The sequence below is a fragment of the Galendromus occidentalis genome, unplaced genomic scaffold (genome assembly GCF_000255335.2).
Source record: "Galendromus occidentalis unplaced genomic scaffold, Mocc_1.1 scf7180000077477, whole genome shotgun sequence".
NCBI classification, from domain to species: Eukaryota; Metazoa; Arthropoda; class Arachnida; order Mesostigmata; family Phytoseiidae; genus Galendromus; species Galendromus occidentalis.
In genome coordinates this window covers 944,827-959,531 of record NW_003805465.1, presented here as the reverse complement: position 1 = coordinate 959,531, position 14,705 = coordinate 944,827, and the positions used below count along the sequence as shown (strand labels likewise).

Below are 14,705 nucleotides of genomic sequence, written 5' to 3'. Positions count from 1 at the left end.
CTCCCGGAATATGCCACCGTTCGATCGTATGAGGGAGGTCGAAATCATGTGAGTTCAGGAACAAAATGAGAAACCTAAATGACTAGACCCAGCAGACAAGCGAGGCTGCCGGATAGCTCTGGGCCTAGCATACGAGAAGAGGAACGAGTTCTGGTGAGCATTGAGGAATTTGTCTATAGGGAACGCAATTGATGATCACTGATCACTTATGACGAGGGGCGCGAAGTGATCCCAGTTGCGAATTCGGAAAATGAAGTTTGGGTGAAATGCGAATGTTGCCCTGAGCTCGCCCCCTCTCCCGCAGCCTTGGTATGCTATGAAACAGAAAGGGCAAAATGCCTTTCCTGCATCCTTCGTGAACATATACGCTGGATGGTTTCAAGTGCTTGAACACGGTCTTCTCGAAGCGTCGCAGGATCTTTCCGCCGGTGTTAAGCGCCTGCTTGCTCGTACGAGTAGCACTGACTGTAGTCAAGGCTTCGAGCGCTTCCGAGAGTTATCTCTCGCTTGTAGAATTATGTCGCACGAGAGCGGGACCGAGAGCATTCAATTGACTGCATAGTTTTCGAAAAGTTCCGAGAGATTCGAGTCTTCGATCAAGGGCTGCAGGGAACTGATCACCTTCTCCGACACTATGGGATCCGCTGGTTCCGTCCTAACGTGCCAGACTAAGATCCGAGTACAATTATCGGCTAGAAATTCGATTTCCCCGTTGTGAAATTGAAGGTCCCGAAGGAAGTGATCTTCCAAATAGCCTGTTTTCCTCTCGAATTCAGCTGTGGAATTGAGAATGAGATCGGTGTTCACGGCAAACCCGGCCATGTCGATGGGATAAATCCGCTCCTTGTAGAAATTATCGTGGAAACCAAGCAAAGAGCCGTTCCTGTGAACAATCGGCGTCGACACTCCGGTTCCCGAAATGCATCCGACCGGGAACATGGAGATCTTCTTCGTTTTTCGAATCTCCCCGAAGAGACGAATATCGTAGGCATTGTCATCATCGGCGAAATACACCACCGATGGACGATCTCCTCGGATTGCTGCCGATTCTCGCCGGATCCACGCGAGAGCTGCGTTCCGATTAAACACACCTCGGCCGAAAACTTTGCCATATCTGAATATCCACGGCGTCCGAGCGTTGAGAAACGTGAAAGGAACGCCACAGAAATCGAGGAGCTCCCGGAGTCTGGGGTTTTCCTTGTCGAAGTCTTCTGCGACAATCCAATGAATGTCCGGAACATTCATGAGGGTATTGCAGAGACGCGTCATGTCGGCGAGCTGCGCGGGGCGAGGGTACGTTGGGGTGACGATGAAAATCAGGGGGGTATCCTCATGATCGGAGCTGTTCCTGCGCCTGAATGCAGCCAATCGCTCCTTGTTTTTCCTAGCCGCGTTTCTCCGACTGATTTCGTGTATTCTTTTGAGAGCTAATTTTTCTTCATTCCTCGTCTTGGATTCCATATCAGCCATCCGAGTCCCGGATCTTGCCTCGGAAACTTCGGCGCGGAGGTTCTGGGTGATGATAACTATCCCGAATAGCGCCAGGAAGACCAGAGCGGCCTTCTTCCGGATCATTGTGCCTGAAGAGAGAGGATTCAATATTATGAAGACGCAATCTACGCGACCCGATGCGTTATGGAAACCTCGCCGTGAGCTGGCGGAAAAATCCACGTCGTTACATGTCGAGTTTGCCTCAGGAATGTCGGAATGCGATGGGAAAGAAGAGTCGGACCTCATGGAGTTCTCAAGGCGAGAATTCTTATCTCGACATTTCTGTTCACGGATATGAAATCCACTTGATCCTGCTTTCATAGAGAATGAGGCATTGACGTCCGGGACTTGAGGCGGAGAGAGTCTCGCTCTCAGCTCTCTTAGCTGCTGATGCGAGTGAAGCAAACGTGGACTGACCACGGTAGCTCTTGTTTATAGAATCTCTCATTCAAATTTGCGCCTTTTTAGAATCTCTTGGCAATAACCCTAGAGCGAGAACTCTCCTGCGTGAAATTCCTGTCAGCAGATACGTCTGAATTGACGGCAAATACAGCCAGATCGTACACTCGCCTTGCAGAAAATCCGGACCGGATGACTCCGGCCGCCCGATGAGTGACGCAGGAGGATTCAGCTTAATACAGATTCATCACTTGCTCACGACAGGCCGGCGCTGCCATCTCACTCCTCTCGTGATTTAAAAACATTTCAGCGCTCATTCGACCTTTTGGAACAGAGATTACTGGATGAGCTTTTGTTACCGTTTTATCTTGCGCTATGAGAGGGCTTGTTCCTCACTTTCTGCTCGGTTCTTTCCTTGAGGCTGTCCTCCGGATCTCTCCCACGCCGGTATGAAGCTCCTGTTCCCTACCATTGCATCCGGAGGCTTCCCTCGTGGGATGATAGAGCCGAGAAGACAAAAACCAAGTTTGCCAACGAAGCTTTCGTCAAGATGGGTAGGCAAGGAGTTCTTTCTTGAGGGTGCGGATCTCTGCGGGGAACGTCGGATGAATAATTGATAGTCGGGCTAAGGCTAGAGGGTCCAATCGAACTTGAATCGATCAGAGGTATTCATTTTCAAACTATCGAATGACTTCTAGGAATCAACCTTAGCAATCTGCAAATGAGTTTACCGTTCAAGCGGCAAGGTTCTTATCAACACTTAGGTGTTTGGTGATAGCCGAGAATTGAATGGCCGCTCAATCTCTATACCGAAGGTGAAACTCGAGGTGAGATGCGAATCACCATGGAGGTCTCGGAAGAATAAACACATAATGGAGGAAATGACTATTGATTGGAAGACTTCATCCACGGAGAGGGATGCCAAGCAGCCTCACAGTTTGCAAACGCATCACGGCCTCCAGCAGCGGTCTGCAATCTCGGCTCATAGGAGGGGAATCCCGAGCATTTGGCCATCCCGCGAGGCTACTCTCTGAAATTCCACGGAACGATATGGCTGATTAAGTAGGGAACATGCGATTGGTGATCACCTTGATGACAGCATCCCTGATCATGAACATTAGTCAGCCCCTACCCTAGTGGATTGCGTTCATCACGTTGCATTAGAGCCGGATATCGGGTCGAGATCGAGGCTATCTCGATGCGAATCCAGGGTTGTCGTGGAGCCCCGCAGAAGAATCTGCAGCTTTCCCTCGGAGAGTTTTGCATCGGGCAATGAGAGTTCTCCGGAAGACACCCGTCGAGATGCGCTCCGGTCAAAAGACAATAGGCGGTGCGATGACCAGTCAGTCCGCTTCGCCAGCTCCTATCGGTGCTCAACTGCGGAGTCGAGATCTAGGTGAGACGGCTCAATTTTCTCAAGAGGCTGTCGGGAAGCGAAAGCCAGCGTAATCCGTTTCTTCAACGCAACGGAATGCTCAATCTAGGTCGCAATAGAGGACGCCATGATGTAAGTGTCGCCCGGACAGAGGTGGTCATGGTAGTGACCTAATGGGATGATTTTCATGGAGTACAATCGGGAGATCTATAATCAGGTCTTATGATAGATTATGGGGATCCATTCGAGCCTCGATTTTGAGTGACCCTGCTTGTTCGATGGGGCAGTCAATCACAGAGCGAGTCGGAAGTTCCCCGTTCGATGACCCTTCCTTCGGTCATACCTTCATCCACCGGAACTCGAGGCGGCCGCGTCCGCTTGAGGAAAAATTCGTCTGAGGCCATACGAGACGATCCTTCGACAGCGGTACTTCGAAAATTCGCCGCTTTCGATGCGTGAATCGCGATCAATGGTGTTCTCATGGGAATGAGAAGATGACACCTCCTGCAGAGGATGGATGACGGACTTCAGCGAGAGAGATGAATCTGATCTTTTCACTGGATAATCCTTCCTGCCATAGCTAATTCTTCTATCCTGCGTATATCCATCTCGTGCCACAATCCGATCGTGGGGTTAGCGAGCATCGATCGCCGTCCAGCTCCCTCCCTTCCCGCTAGGGTATTCGCAAGGTTATTCTTCAGGCTTCAGGGGACTTGTCACTTCTCCCACCGAAAGACAGCCCGTCTCTCGTCCCTTTTCGAATGGACTCGACGGCCGATCTTCGCTGCTGGCGTCCGCTTCCCTCAACTCGATCGAGTTGTTCAGAGCCCCGTCTGAGGCTGACAACATATCTACACACAGAGCGCACGAGATTAGATTAACGAGTTATGCTGAAGCTTCGACGATGCTCACCAGCGGGTTTGGTCACTCACCTTTCCTCGGGAGGGAGCCGCCCGATGTTCCCTTCATTCCGACTCTTTGCTGCTCAGCAATGCTCCATTTCGATTCGTACCTTCGTACATTCGTACATTCCGGGAAATAGCTCATCTGGATCAAGCCCGGGACGATATCTGTGGACCCAAGTAAAATCTAAGGGAAACCTTCCCTGAGAACAGAGGCTCCCTGCCTAGCACATCATCGGACGAGGATATCGTCTGTTTTTGGTGACTGCAACGAATTGAAGCTCCGAGCCGAGCGCGCCCAGGCTCATCAGGTCCCTCCCAATCCGTAAATAGTAGGAAGCATGATTCTCCAATGTCCCATGGCTGCTGGGAGCGACGGACTCTGAAATTTCGATGCGATCTCCACGTCGGAAAACGACAATCCACTGCCCCTCCAGTAGCTTCCGTCCGAGTCAATCAAAACTTTTTCGGGCTGATCCACACAGCCAAGGTTTAACGTCCCGGGTACTGTTATTCACATTGCTTCCGAGGACGGATCCATAGAGCAAATGTACCCAGGAGGATCAAGGCCGAGTACCTGCATATTTTTCCGGCAGCAGGGATCGAACCCACACCGCCTCCCGCGCGAGCGGCGTCGTTGCGGCTATGCACGTTTGCACGAGGAGTGACAAGCGCGCTAACCACTCGACCACCCGTCGGTATCGTCCGAGTCAATCAGTCGGTGAAGTTCCGGACCCTGGCGGATCAGTGATGGCTACTCGCTCCAGAACGCCCGCGGGATTTGAGCGGGCACGGAGCGCTACCAGCCTATGTTTTCGACTTATTCAGCTGAGCTTCCCCTTGATATAGTCTCTCCTCCTCTCTCGCGGACAGGTACAATGAAGCAATGTGCAAGAGCCTTCGTTTCTAGGATCATACGATTCACCAGCGCATAAACACTCATCGAGGGCCCCTCAAGGACTCTCTTTGGGGTTAGAGGCGTTGCCCGATTTCCGATGATTCACCACAGGATCAAGTGCAACGGCGCAAAGTGCAAATCATCATCGATTGGGACCAGCCTGAGGCATGACTGGGGCAAGAATCATCGGACTACACACTGATCTCTCATTTCCAAAGTCCTGTGGCATCGATGACTCAGTGTCTTCCCTCCGGAAAAGAGCCAGAGGAGTTGCATACTTCTGCTAGGGAGCATCCTCTCGCAAAAGCGGTATCATAGATGCGGCGGAGGGATATGCCCGTCGGAGACCCTGAAACGACCATTCGAAATGCGATCAATAGGCTCATCCGGAGCTTCAATGGTGGCTCGTGACTCCTGACTGACACAGAAGAGACGATGTTGGGTTAACACGCAAATTTTATTCAGCAAATGTGATAGAGGTTTCTTGTGCAACTCGTACAATGATTCCAGTGCAAACTATCCAATATTAAAAATGTAAACAATTCCATCAACCATGGGAGCTAACAGTGGGTCAAAATCCAATGTTGAGGGATTTCTGTTGTCAAAACTATGCTCTGATCGAGTCAGATCTGAGGATTCTTCGATAAATCACCCTACAAACCTGTATCCTTCCAGCTTAATCAGTAGCAGCGTCAACTGGTTAATATGGCAAACTGGAGCAGAGCTCGACAGTCATAACGTGGTCAATAGTTAAAATACGCTAGATAAAATCAGTATCAGTGGTGTTCAACAATCAATAGTGTCATTTGACTCTGAGCTCGATGAAAGTCTAGAGAATAATGTAGAATAAATAGTCTTGGGCTAGAGCTTTTCGAGGAGGATATGATTGCTCTATCGTAGGTCGACAGCACTGGTCGTTCATCCGGACCAAGATCCGCCCACTGCATTTACGGCCTATCAAGTTTTAACCCGGACACGAAAGCATCATCACCTCTAAGATTTCTCGGATTTTTTTTTCTCTTCTCCCTCTTCCATGGCATCAGAGGTCCGTCGGCTGAGGGCTCGATAAGATTCCACTCATTTATCAAATACAGAAACACCGTCCATGCATGGGCTGAAGAAGGGAGGTGAATCGCCTACATATCAGCAACGGGATTAGTCTAGTGGCCAGTGCTCTGCTAGTGAACAGCTGTTTGCAGCAGCTTCAGTCGGGTGTCATCCTATATCGAACTTTCTTGCTCCGAGTACGGGTACATTTGGGTATTGATGGACTCTTGGAGCTTTAATGTATTCATGCAGAAACTCTGTTATCGAGTATCCGTGATTCTGCTATTTCTGCAAGCAATAAGACTAGGTGTTTGTAAATTCCAAAAAAATACACACTCGTGATCTCACAATCAGTCACCATCAGAAGATATCACACACATCATTCAGGTCCTCACAAAGATTCCTAAATCTTCAATCACCTCTACATCCTAAGTGGACGAATTGGACGACCGATCGGTCAGTGGTTCTGGTGGAGAGAATATGTTTCTTGCTCCTGACTGCTAGGTATTCATCTCGTCTCATAGGGGCTGCCGAAAACGAGTGCTTCATGCACGAGCGTCGCTGAAAGCTTCAGACTGGTCGACTAGTTGTCAAATATCTCTCGAACGCGATGGAGCACGCGGTAAGGAGAATCCACAAGGACTCAAGAGAAACAAATTGCTTGAGGGGGTTAGTTCGACTAATGACTGGTTATTCGAACGAGCTAATAAGGTCTTCCCTAAGGAGCATCCTCTGCGACCCCGCAATCGGTGTACTACGAATCTAAGTGACTATGATAGCTTGAGCTAAACTCGACCGGAATCGCCGGATAGAGAGCCTGTCCAGGCGGAGTTCCGGCGGCTCTGGCATTATTAGGTATTTTCACTACGCCATGTCCACGGGCGGCGCAGCAGAAAGAGTTTTTCTTCAAGGTTCCTGAGTGAGGGGAGATCGCCGAACCAGCGCCTCGCGTCGGTTTATGAAGAGTTTCTTGGGGTTCGGGTTCGGTGGCTTGAACCGGAGGACGCTTGCGCCTCCAAATCGGGATCGAAACCTTCAACGACGTCTTACAGACTAACAGAGACGAGCTCAATGCGTTCAGGCCGCGCGGATTCCCCGAGTCGAATGCGCATTGCGCGGCCCGGGACATGGGTTTCGAATACTTCAGTGGTCAGGCGGTCAAACCTGACGACATATTCAAAACTAGATGCATGTTCCGATTGCTCTGCGGAGTTAACGCCGGATACTCCGGCGACCGCAGCAGCAAGAAGGAGAACCAGGTAGTTCCCATTTTCAAAATGAGAGTCTGCAGCGACATCAGTAGGGCAGGTCTGGCTCGAACAGACTTTCCAAAAGCGGTGGGGCAGGCACCACTTCCTCATGCATCAGGTAGAAAATCCCTCGGAGGCCCTGCACGGAGATACTGCGCAGATCAGTTGGAATTTTTGCCAACAGGCTCGAGAAGTAGTGCATTCGTTGCTGCCCCTGCGGAATATAGCTCACATGTTCACGCAGCGCGTTAGTCACGGCCTCGGCCAGGCGTTCCACTTTCGCGGGTTCTTTGACGCCGGCCCGTGCTGCAAAGAAGAACCCCACCTTCAGGTCTTCCGATCGTGGAGGAACGTACGGGATAATTCCCCATTCGGTGAACGGAGCAAGATTATTTCTTCTTATTCCTTCCCGGACGACGATGGTCCGGATAAACTGAGCGGAGTGGGGAGAAATCCGAATCGGATCGGGTTTCGATAAACGCGTTGGTCACTTACCGTCAAGGACGAACAGCGCTGCAAGACAAGCCAGAATGGATTCGTCGATGGCAAAGTTCTCAAGACTCTTGGACAGGACGCTAATTCTGTCCAGCCATTCACCGAAACCTCTCTGTGCTTGCGACCTATGGAGAACAACACTGTTGCACAGTGTGATCTCCGTGTGGTTGCTATGCATCATACGATAAGCAACGCGCAGAGCGAAAAGCCCCAAACTCGCTGTAGTGAACAAAAGCTCGCGATCTTCAGGCAGAAGCTCCCGAAAGCCGGGGATAGCGTCGACGAATTTGCGAATCACTACGATTGAAGACGTCAGCAGCTCATAAAACTCTTGAACCTCCTGGGGGGTTCGCGGGACGTGTTCGGTGTTGTGTTTCAGTTCCTGGAACTGCAAGGAAACGCGCGTCAGCGGGGGCGCTCGATGATGATTCACTTTTTCGAGGGACAATCATCCAGATTCATATGTCAGCACGTCTCCGGCGGAATGATGATGTATACTCATAATTCGGTCTGATGGAATGCTCAGAATCACTCACCCTGGTGAAGTCCCGGTTGCTCATTTCAGGCGAAGAGATCTGATGAGCGTGGACGAGCTGGCCAATGAGATTTGTCGGAGGCGGAGACGGCGCCGAAATCGTGGGACTCACGGTCGAGATGTTCAATTGAGAGCCATGGCTCTGCAGTTTGGGTTTTGACGGAAGACGTCCGCGACGACCCTTGAGATCATCCGTCCGGACGAATTCCGGATCCATTCCCACGGCAAGACACTTCTCGTACCGACAATACTGACATCGGTTCCTCTTTTCTTTGTCGATCGTGCATTTCTTGTCGGTCATGCAGGCGTATTTCTGCTTCCTCTGAACTGTCCTCTTGAAGAAGCCTTTGCAGCCTTCGCACGTTCGAACTCCGTAGTGCTGACAGAGGGCATTGTCTCCACAGACGGCGCACGGGAGAGATCCCGCGGACTTTTTCTTCTGCTGCACAATGGGTCCTGAGATCGATGACGCGGGACTCGGGGTCGACGCCCTGCGTGACGGTGTCGCGGTTTCCCGCAGCGGAGAACTCATTGAGGCAGTCGAAGATGCGAGCGACGATCTCCTCGAGCAGGTCGGACTAGCCATGGCGCAAGGAGGAGTCATGGCCGGAGGAGGTGTAGTGTCGCCGCTGTACGAAGCCTTACTGGAGCACGAACTGAACGACGTGTTGTCCGAACTGTATCCGGGAACTGATTGACGCGGTCTTGTGAAACCAGAGCTTGAGCCGAGATCGGTGGGCAGGCTCCCGCTCGAGCTGGGCATATCCGGACTTGTCGCGATCAATTCCTCGAATTTGAAAGAAAAGTCAGACCCATCCGGGCAATCCCTCCTGAACCTTGGAGAGTAGGTCTCATCAAAGCTCGGGAGCTGGATGTCCATATGGGACTTCGAGTCGGAATTCGTCAACGTCAAAGGAGCCATGGGCGCGTCGGTCGCCGGGATGGAGGACACCTGGCTGGTGTTCGAAGGTTCCTGAAAGCGGAAAACGCATCCTCAGCGGAAGGTCGTCGACCGAGAATATCCTGAGAAGACTGCGGGCGAATATTGCCCTTCGAAGACGGGAAAGGGGAAGATGGGGATGGGGAAACGATAACATCGGTGCAAGATGGTATTCCGACTTACTTGGAACATGTCGAACAGAGCACTCTCGGTCGAGAGAAGCTCAAGAGCGCTGTGACTGATTCTAAGATCTTCCTCGCTGACGAAATTCGCCAGGTCGGCTTCGACGTCGAGAAAGTCGCACGAGAACGGTTGTTGAGTCAGAGAGTACTGGGGTACAAACGTTGCAGCCGTTTGCGGCTGTTCTACAAGGAGCATTGTGCCCTTGGAAGAGCGTTGGTTCTGCTTGTAGATGCTATTTTGACGACCTGGCGTTAACGGATGAGAAAATGCCGTCGGCGACTTCGCGGACACGGACGTCAAAATCGCGTCCGTCCTGAGGTCCTGATGTCGGGAGAGATCTGTGGAGAGAAAATCATATCTCAATGGATTTTTCCACGAGCTGTTTGCAGTGTTCGCGGGCGCAAAGGGTCGAGAGGAATTTCGTTCTATGCCATGAAGTTCGAGAGAATTTCGCGCGAAGTCAGATCGACTTTCTGGTGTAAGTTTTCCCCATCTCCTTTCCCGGGAAAGAGTTGCACCTCCTCTTTTCGGAGTTTATTGTGACGTGTTTATCCAGATCTAGATGAGCCGAAGGTAAAGCTTGGGCAACATGTCCCTGAACGCATTCCCACCGTCCAGGCCATTGAGGTTTTCCCTTTACCCCCGTCAGATCGTTAGATGTAATCGCTGGAGTGAGTCTTGGAAGCGAGTTTCCCCCTTTCGCCTCAACCTCGCAAGGCTATTTCTGCAGTGCAGGCTCCTCTGCCTCAAGGACGTCGAGGACGACGATGGGAGGGGAACGGCGCGGAAGAAGTCTGATGACGTCAATGTGTGACGTCAAAAACTACGTCATTATACCCCCTACAGATGAAGCAGATGCACGTGTACTCCGCAAAGATGGAGGCTTCTGCGCTAGCAGCTGTGATGGCAACCACGTGCGCATTTTCCTTGAGATTTGGAGGATTATTCGATAAGCTTTTAGATCTAACGACCAAGAAATCGGGAGGTTGGAATCTGGAGTGCACCAGGATACCAGTATGAGGAATACGAACGCAGGGAGGAGGACTGTGGACGGTCAGGAAACGATGCGAAACTGCCGATGGCCAATCCACACTCGAATTGTCATAAGACAAAGTCGAACAAGGCTGTCTGTCCGTCTGACTGACTCAACTTCCCCGATCGGGGGCTTCGAATGGAGGCGTTCGTGAGGCTTCGAGGGAGAGTTCGGCCGTGAGTGGGGGTGTGGTTTGGCGTTCTATGAGGAGTGTTCGAAGCTGACGATCGTGCGTTGCGTGCCGTGACCGGACTCCAGCCAGCTTCGACGCTACACGGCACGCTCCCCAACGTATAACGGACGACGACGATATAGACTGCAGTTGGCGAGGGCGGTGCGCTTCGAACTAGGCGCTCAAGGTCGCCGAAGGCCGTTCGTTGCCAAAGAGAGGACCGCTTGTCTGATGTGTTGCGCAAAATGGCCATTGAACAGCTAACGGAATAGCTGCTTTCCTGACTGCTCACTTGCATACCTACCTACCTGCCTGCTCGCCTGCTCGCGGAGGAGTCGACTCAGGTCATGGACGGGCGTTCCTCAGCGCCGACGTACACGCCAAGCAAGAAATCGCTCCCCGCACGAGAGACCCAGAACACGTCGGAGGAAGGCAACAGTTCTTGAAGGTTTCCTTCCGAGCCAAGACTCGCTATAATTATACTGTTGTCGAGGAAGTAGGTTTCCGAGATTATCGACAACTCGACCGCTTCCGTCAAAACACTGAACGAGTGAATTTTTGACAGATCCGGCGTCCGCACGCGCCACTCGTTTCTTTCCCCTGGTGTGATGAATGCAGCGGGGAACGCTGCCGTGCGCAGTCGAAGGGCCGGATCCAGACAGCTCGTCGGTCACCGGTCGGTTTCGGCTCTTCGGCATTAGCTCATTGGAACCCGGAAGATTTGCTCGCATGGAGCAGATTAGAGACTCTGTGATGACAGCCGACATCGGCCAAGCGAGAACTCGCATCGTTCGATTTCCGGTAGGAACGACCCCTACGAAAGCACGATTGTTGGCAAAGGAAATACGTCGAATCCGAATGCATCATCTCAGACATCTCGAATCCACGAGTGCATTGCGAGGGATATTCGACATCCCCGAAATACCAGCAACGTACACGCGGCACTCAGAGAGTTGCCTTTCCCGGAGTCCGAATCGAAATTCGGCGTTGAAGGCCGCATTGATTGCTGGCCTTATCATCGCTGGGTGGATAGGTGCAGTTGGCTAGCTGCATGCACTCTTCTCTGTGACGGTCCGATCCAAGGTCAGTCACAGCAAATTTTGCGCCTGGGGCTACTGGCCGCAATCCAAGGAGTTCGATCCTCGAGCCAACCTGAATCGTTGACTCATACGCGAGGGGGCGGTCGCCCCTCGTTGAGCTCGATCGGCGCTAGCTTGCTAGCGAATGCGTGTATCGCAACTCGTAGACACAACACGGTCTCAGATCAGGCGCAAGGAGCAATTATCACTTCGAGCGGTACGTAAAGGATCGTTACCATATCTGCCGACCGCGTGAGGCTCCCTGCGGATTGGAGGGCAACACATATCGATGATCAGAAGGGGTAATGCAGGACACTCGGCTCACAGCCGTGATGGATTCGATCTCAGGCTGGAAAGCTTGTCCGAGCGACCGATTGCAAACCAGCGGATATCGCTCACGAGCTCTCTCGTAGACTACGGTAGATGCCAGTGCCGTGGACTAGTGCACGAGTGACACTCGATAGCCCACCAAAGACTCTTACGTCAAACAAAGAGATTTAGAGATTCAAGCGCATCTCGAAAGCATGGGAAAGAGCAGAGCTGGCTCAAGAATGATTTGAATAGCACGACAACCAGGAGACACTTACCGGTGACACCGGTGGAAGGTTGGTCTAGTCCGTTAGTAAGTATTGACAGTTGGCAACAAGTGTTCATAAAGCAACGACACTGCGATCAGCTGCGTTCACCAGCCAACAAGCAAGCACACGGTTGTTTGGTCTATACCGTCGGAGAACCTTCCTCGGCCGAGCTGAGCAGAGGTTTGTTGGCGCCCTCCGAGCCTCTCCCTTTTATAGCCGAAGAGATCGGATACGAAGAGCGGCTCTGGTGACGGACCCTCTGTGACGTCGTCGCGTGACGTCGTCTCGTGACGTCACGAAGAGTTCAGACTCTACGGAGGGATAGAGAGAACAGACGAAGGACGCTGCGCACGCACAGCATGGGCGAGAGCTTTTGTGTCAGGACGACGTATCCTGGCTGTGTACGCTCCTGCCTCCTTTCTTGGCTGCCTGAATGCTAAGCACACTGGCTTTTCGGTGAACTCTCTGCTTGCTCAAGCCGCTTACCTGAATGCTGGCGAGCGAATTTTTTCTCCTGAGGAGATGCGTCAGCCAAATTGGGTCTTTTTTTACAGCTTATTCCTCAGCGGACATGTCACACGATTCATTGTTGTCGTATGTCGAGCGAAAGAGATAGGAATTCATATTCCGATAACGAATTGGGTCCTGCTCCTTGTCAGGTGGCCCGGATCGAAACTTTCTCGATAATTATGATTTTCCCAACTGTTCCCGGGAGATGCCATCCATGAGGAAGCAAGTTCCGCCGACTCTGAGTCTCTTGTACGTCGCCGATAATTTGCAAAGTCGCGTCCTACGCCTCACGCGTAAAAGATATCCTTCCGAGGTCTGGCTACTCGGGTACCTTTATGCTTTTTATTTTACCTTTATGCCCTATCCCGTAAGAGCTTCAACGCTCCCGGCCGCGATTCCTCACGAGGACGCTGGACGTCATCAGAAGAAGCTTCGTGAGATCAGACATTCCGCATCAGGAATGGTCGATGCGCGCGCGCTTGCTTCTGTGAGCGAGTACGGCCTCGTACGGGCGGGAGAGGCCCCTCTCGAGATCAAGCTATGGATCCATTCTACTACCTCTACCTCTCGACGGATGCATAAATCGGTCGTTTGGAACCGAATTGCCTCTACCTCGTTGAAGTCGGAGGTCTCGCTCGCCATCTTTAGCTTGAAGCTACATGTCATCCTTCGCATATGATGTGAGGCGGGGCATCGACTGCCGAAACGATATTTCGAGCCGATTAAGGATACATGGTGCGTTCGACTTTTTTCCCCGAACCCAACCCGCCCTGAGCCTTTATCAGCTCTCTTTTCCGCGGCTTGTAGAATCTGAGAGATTGCATTCGGCATGCGTTCCCGTTCGTTGTTCATTCGAACTGAGAATCGGACTCTCCTCTCGGGGCATGGTTCCGTTTTCACCGAGGTGGGTACAGTGAAAATTCCAGGAAGCTCGAGTCCGATTCATTAATTTCCATGAGACATGGTAATAATCGCGAGATTTGAGGCTGAGTGATGATGGCTTCTCCCGATCCGCCTGCGTCGTATTCGGATCAACGATCATTCCCGTGCCGCTGGCTTCCGTGTTCGAGGGTATCCCTCCGACGACTCGCAGGAAATCGAGATTGGAGACTGATCGCTACGCAGGCTTGGCGTGCAACGAGCTGGGGGTTTCTGCCCCGCACGGATTCGTTGTGCATTGGAAATCATTCGGTTTGTGGAGGAATCGCTCGTTGGAAGGGACCTCCATCTGGTGATGAGCCCGATTTCTTCTCGTCAGACAGAAATTCATGAAAATGATACACGACCTCGCTCCGATCTCCACTGAGTGATCGGACCCGGAATAGGCGCAGTTACGTTTGTCCTTCAGATTAATCAGAAAGATGAGGAACCAGACAATCTTGAAATCTCTGATTCCGGTGAAACCGAGCCAGTGGGTGGATGGAATGGCTGACTGACTGACTTACAGTCACTTATCGAGAAAAAACAGGAACAGGAAGCGTGATAAGAGTCTGCCGCTGAGTATACTGACTGGGTTCTGGCTTGTGCCTTTCCAAGATGACGGTTGACGCGAAATACGCGAATCTTATCGCTGATACATGCGCTAAAAAAAGTTTATCATAAGCATCTCGGCTTGTTTATTCATTCTAGGGCGTTTCCTTTCGTGCTTCTTCATCTTTTGCCGCTTCGGAGAACGACAGAACGGGCCGAAAAGCTCTGACTTCTCCGAAATAAGTTTGAAGCCTCAGGTTTCTCCACCGAACTCAGATATTCCGGGAAAATCGGTCTACGACCAGCAGTGGCGTACGCGGGATTTCCCTTGGGGAGGAGGGGGGGGGG

At 51.8% G+C, this 14,705-nt stretch overlaps 2 protein-coding genes across 2 annotated transcripts in view; both read right to left on the bottom strand.

Moving 5' to 3' along the window:
* Positions 1-366: 366 nt before the first annotated feature.
* On the bottom strand, positions 367-2,072 carry LOC100902177 (galactosylgalactosylxylosylprotein 3-beta-glucuronosyltransferase sqv-8-like). The gene is made up of 2 exons (XM_003745104.2): positions 2,062-2,072; positions 367-1,580 (listed from the first exon to the last, which is right to left on the bottom strand). Exon 2 carries the CDS (start codon positions 1,573-1,575, stop codon positions 547-549), a length of 1,029 nt encoding a protein of 342 aa, XP_003745152.1. The 5' UTR covers positions 1,576-1,580; positions 2,062-2,072; the 3' UTR covers positions 367-546.
* Positions 2,073-7,060: 4,988 nt separating this feature from the next.
* LOC100902028 (probable nuclear hormone receptor HR38) overlaps positions 7,061-14,705 on the bottom strand; it is an 11,252-nt gene continuing 3,607 nt past the window's right edge. The window contains exons 2-5 of the mRNA XM_029111962.1: positions 9,516-9,853; positions 8,394-9,365; positions 7,858-8,245; positions 7,061-7,668 (exon numbers count right to left, since the gene is read on the bottom strand). Coding sequence (XP_028967795.1) covers positions 7,409-7,668; positions 7,858-8,245; positions 8,394-9,365; positions 9,516-9,853 — 1,958 coding nt within the window. The 3' untranslated portion in view covers positions 7,061-7,408. The remainder of the gene's footprint in view (positions 7,669-7,857; positions 8,246-8,393; positions 9,366-9,515; positions 9,854-14,705) is intronic.

What these genes read in the sequence shown, in the direction of transcription:
- LOC100902177 (XM_003745104.2), bottom strand. Translation starts at nt 1,575, where the DNA reads ATGATCCGGAAGAAGGCCGCTCTGGTCTTCCTGGCGCTATTCGGGATA.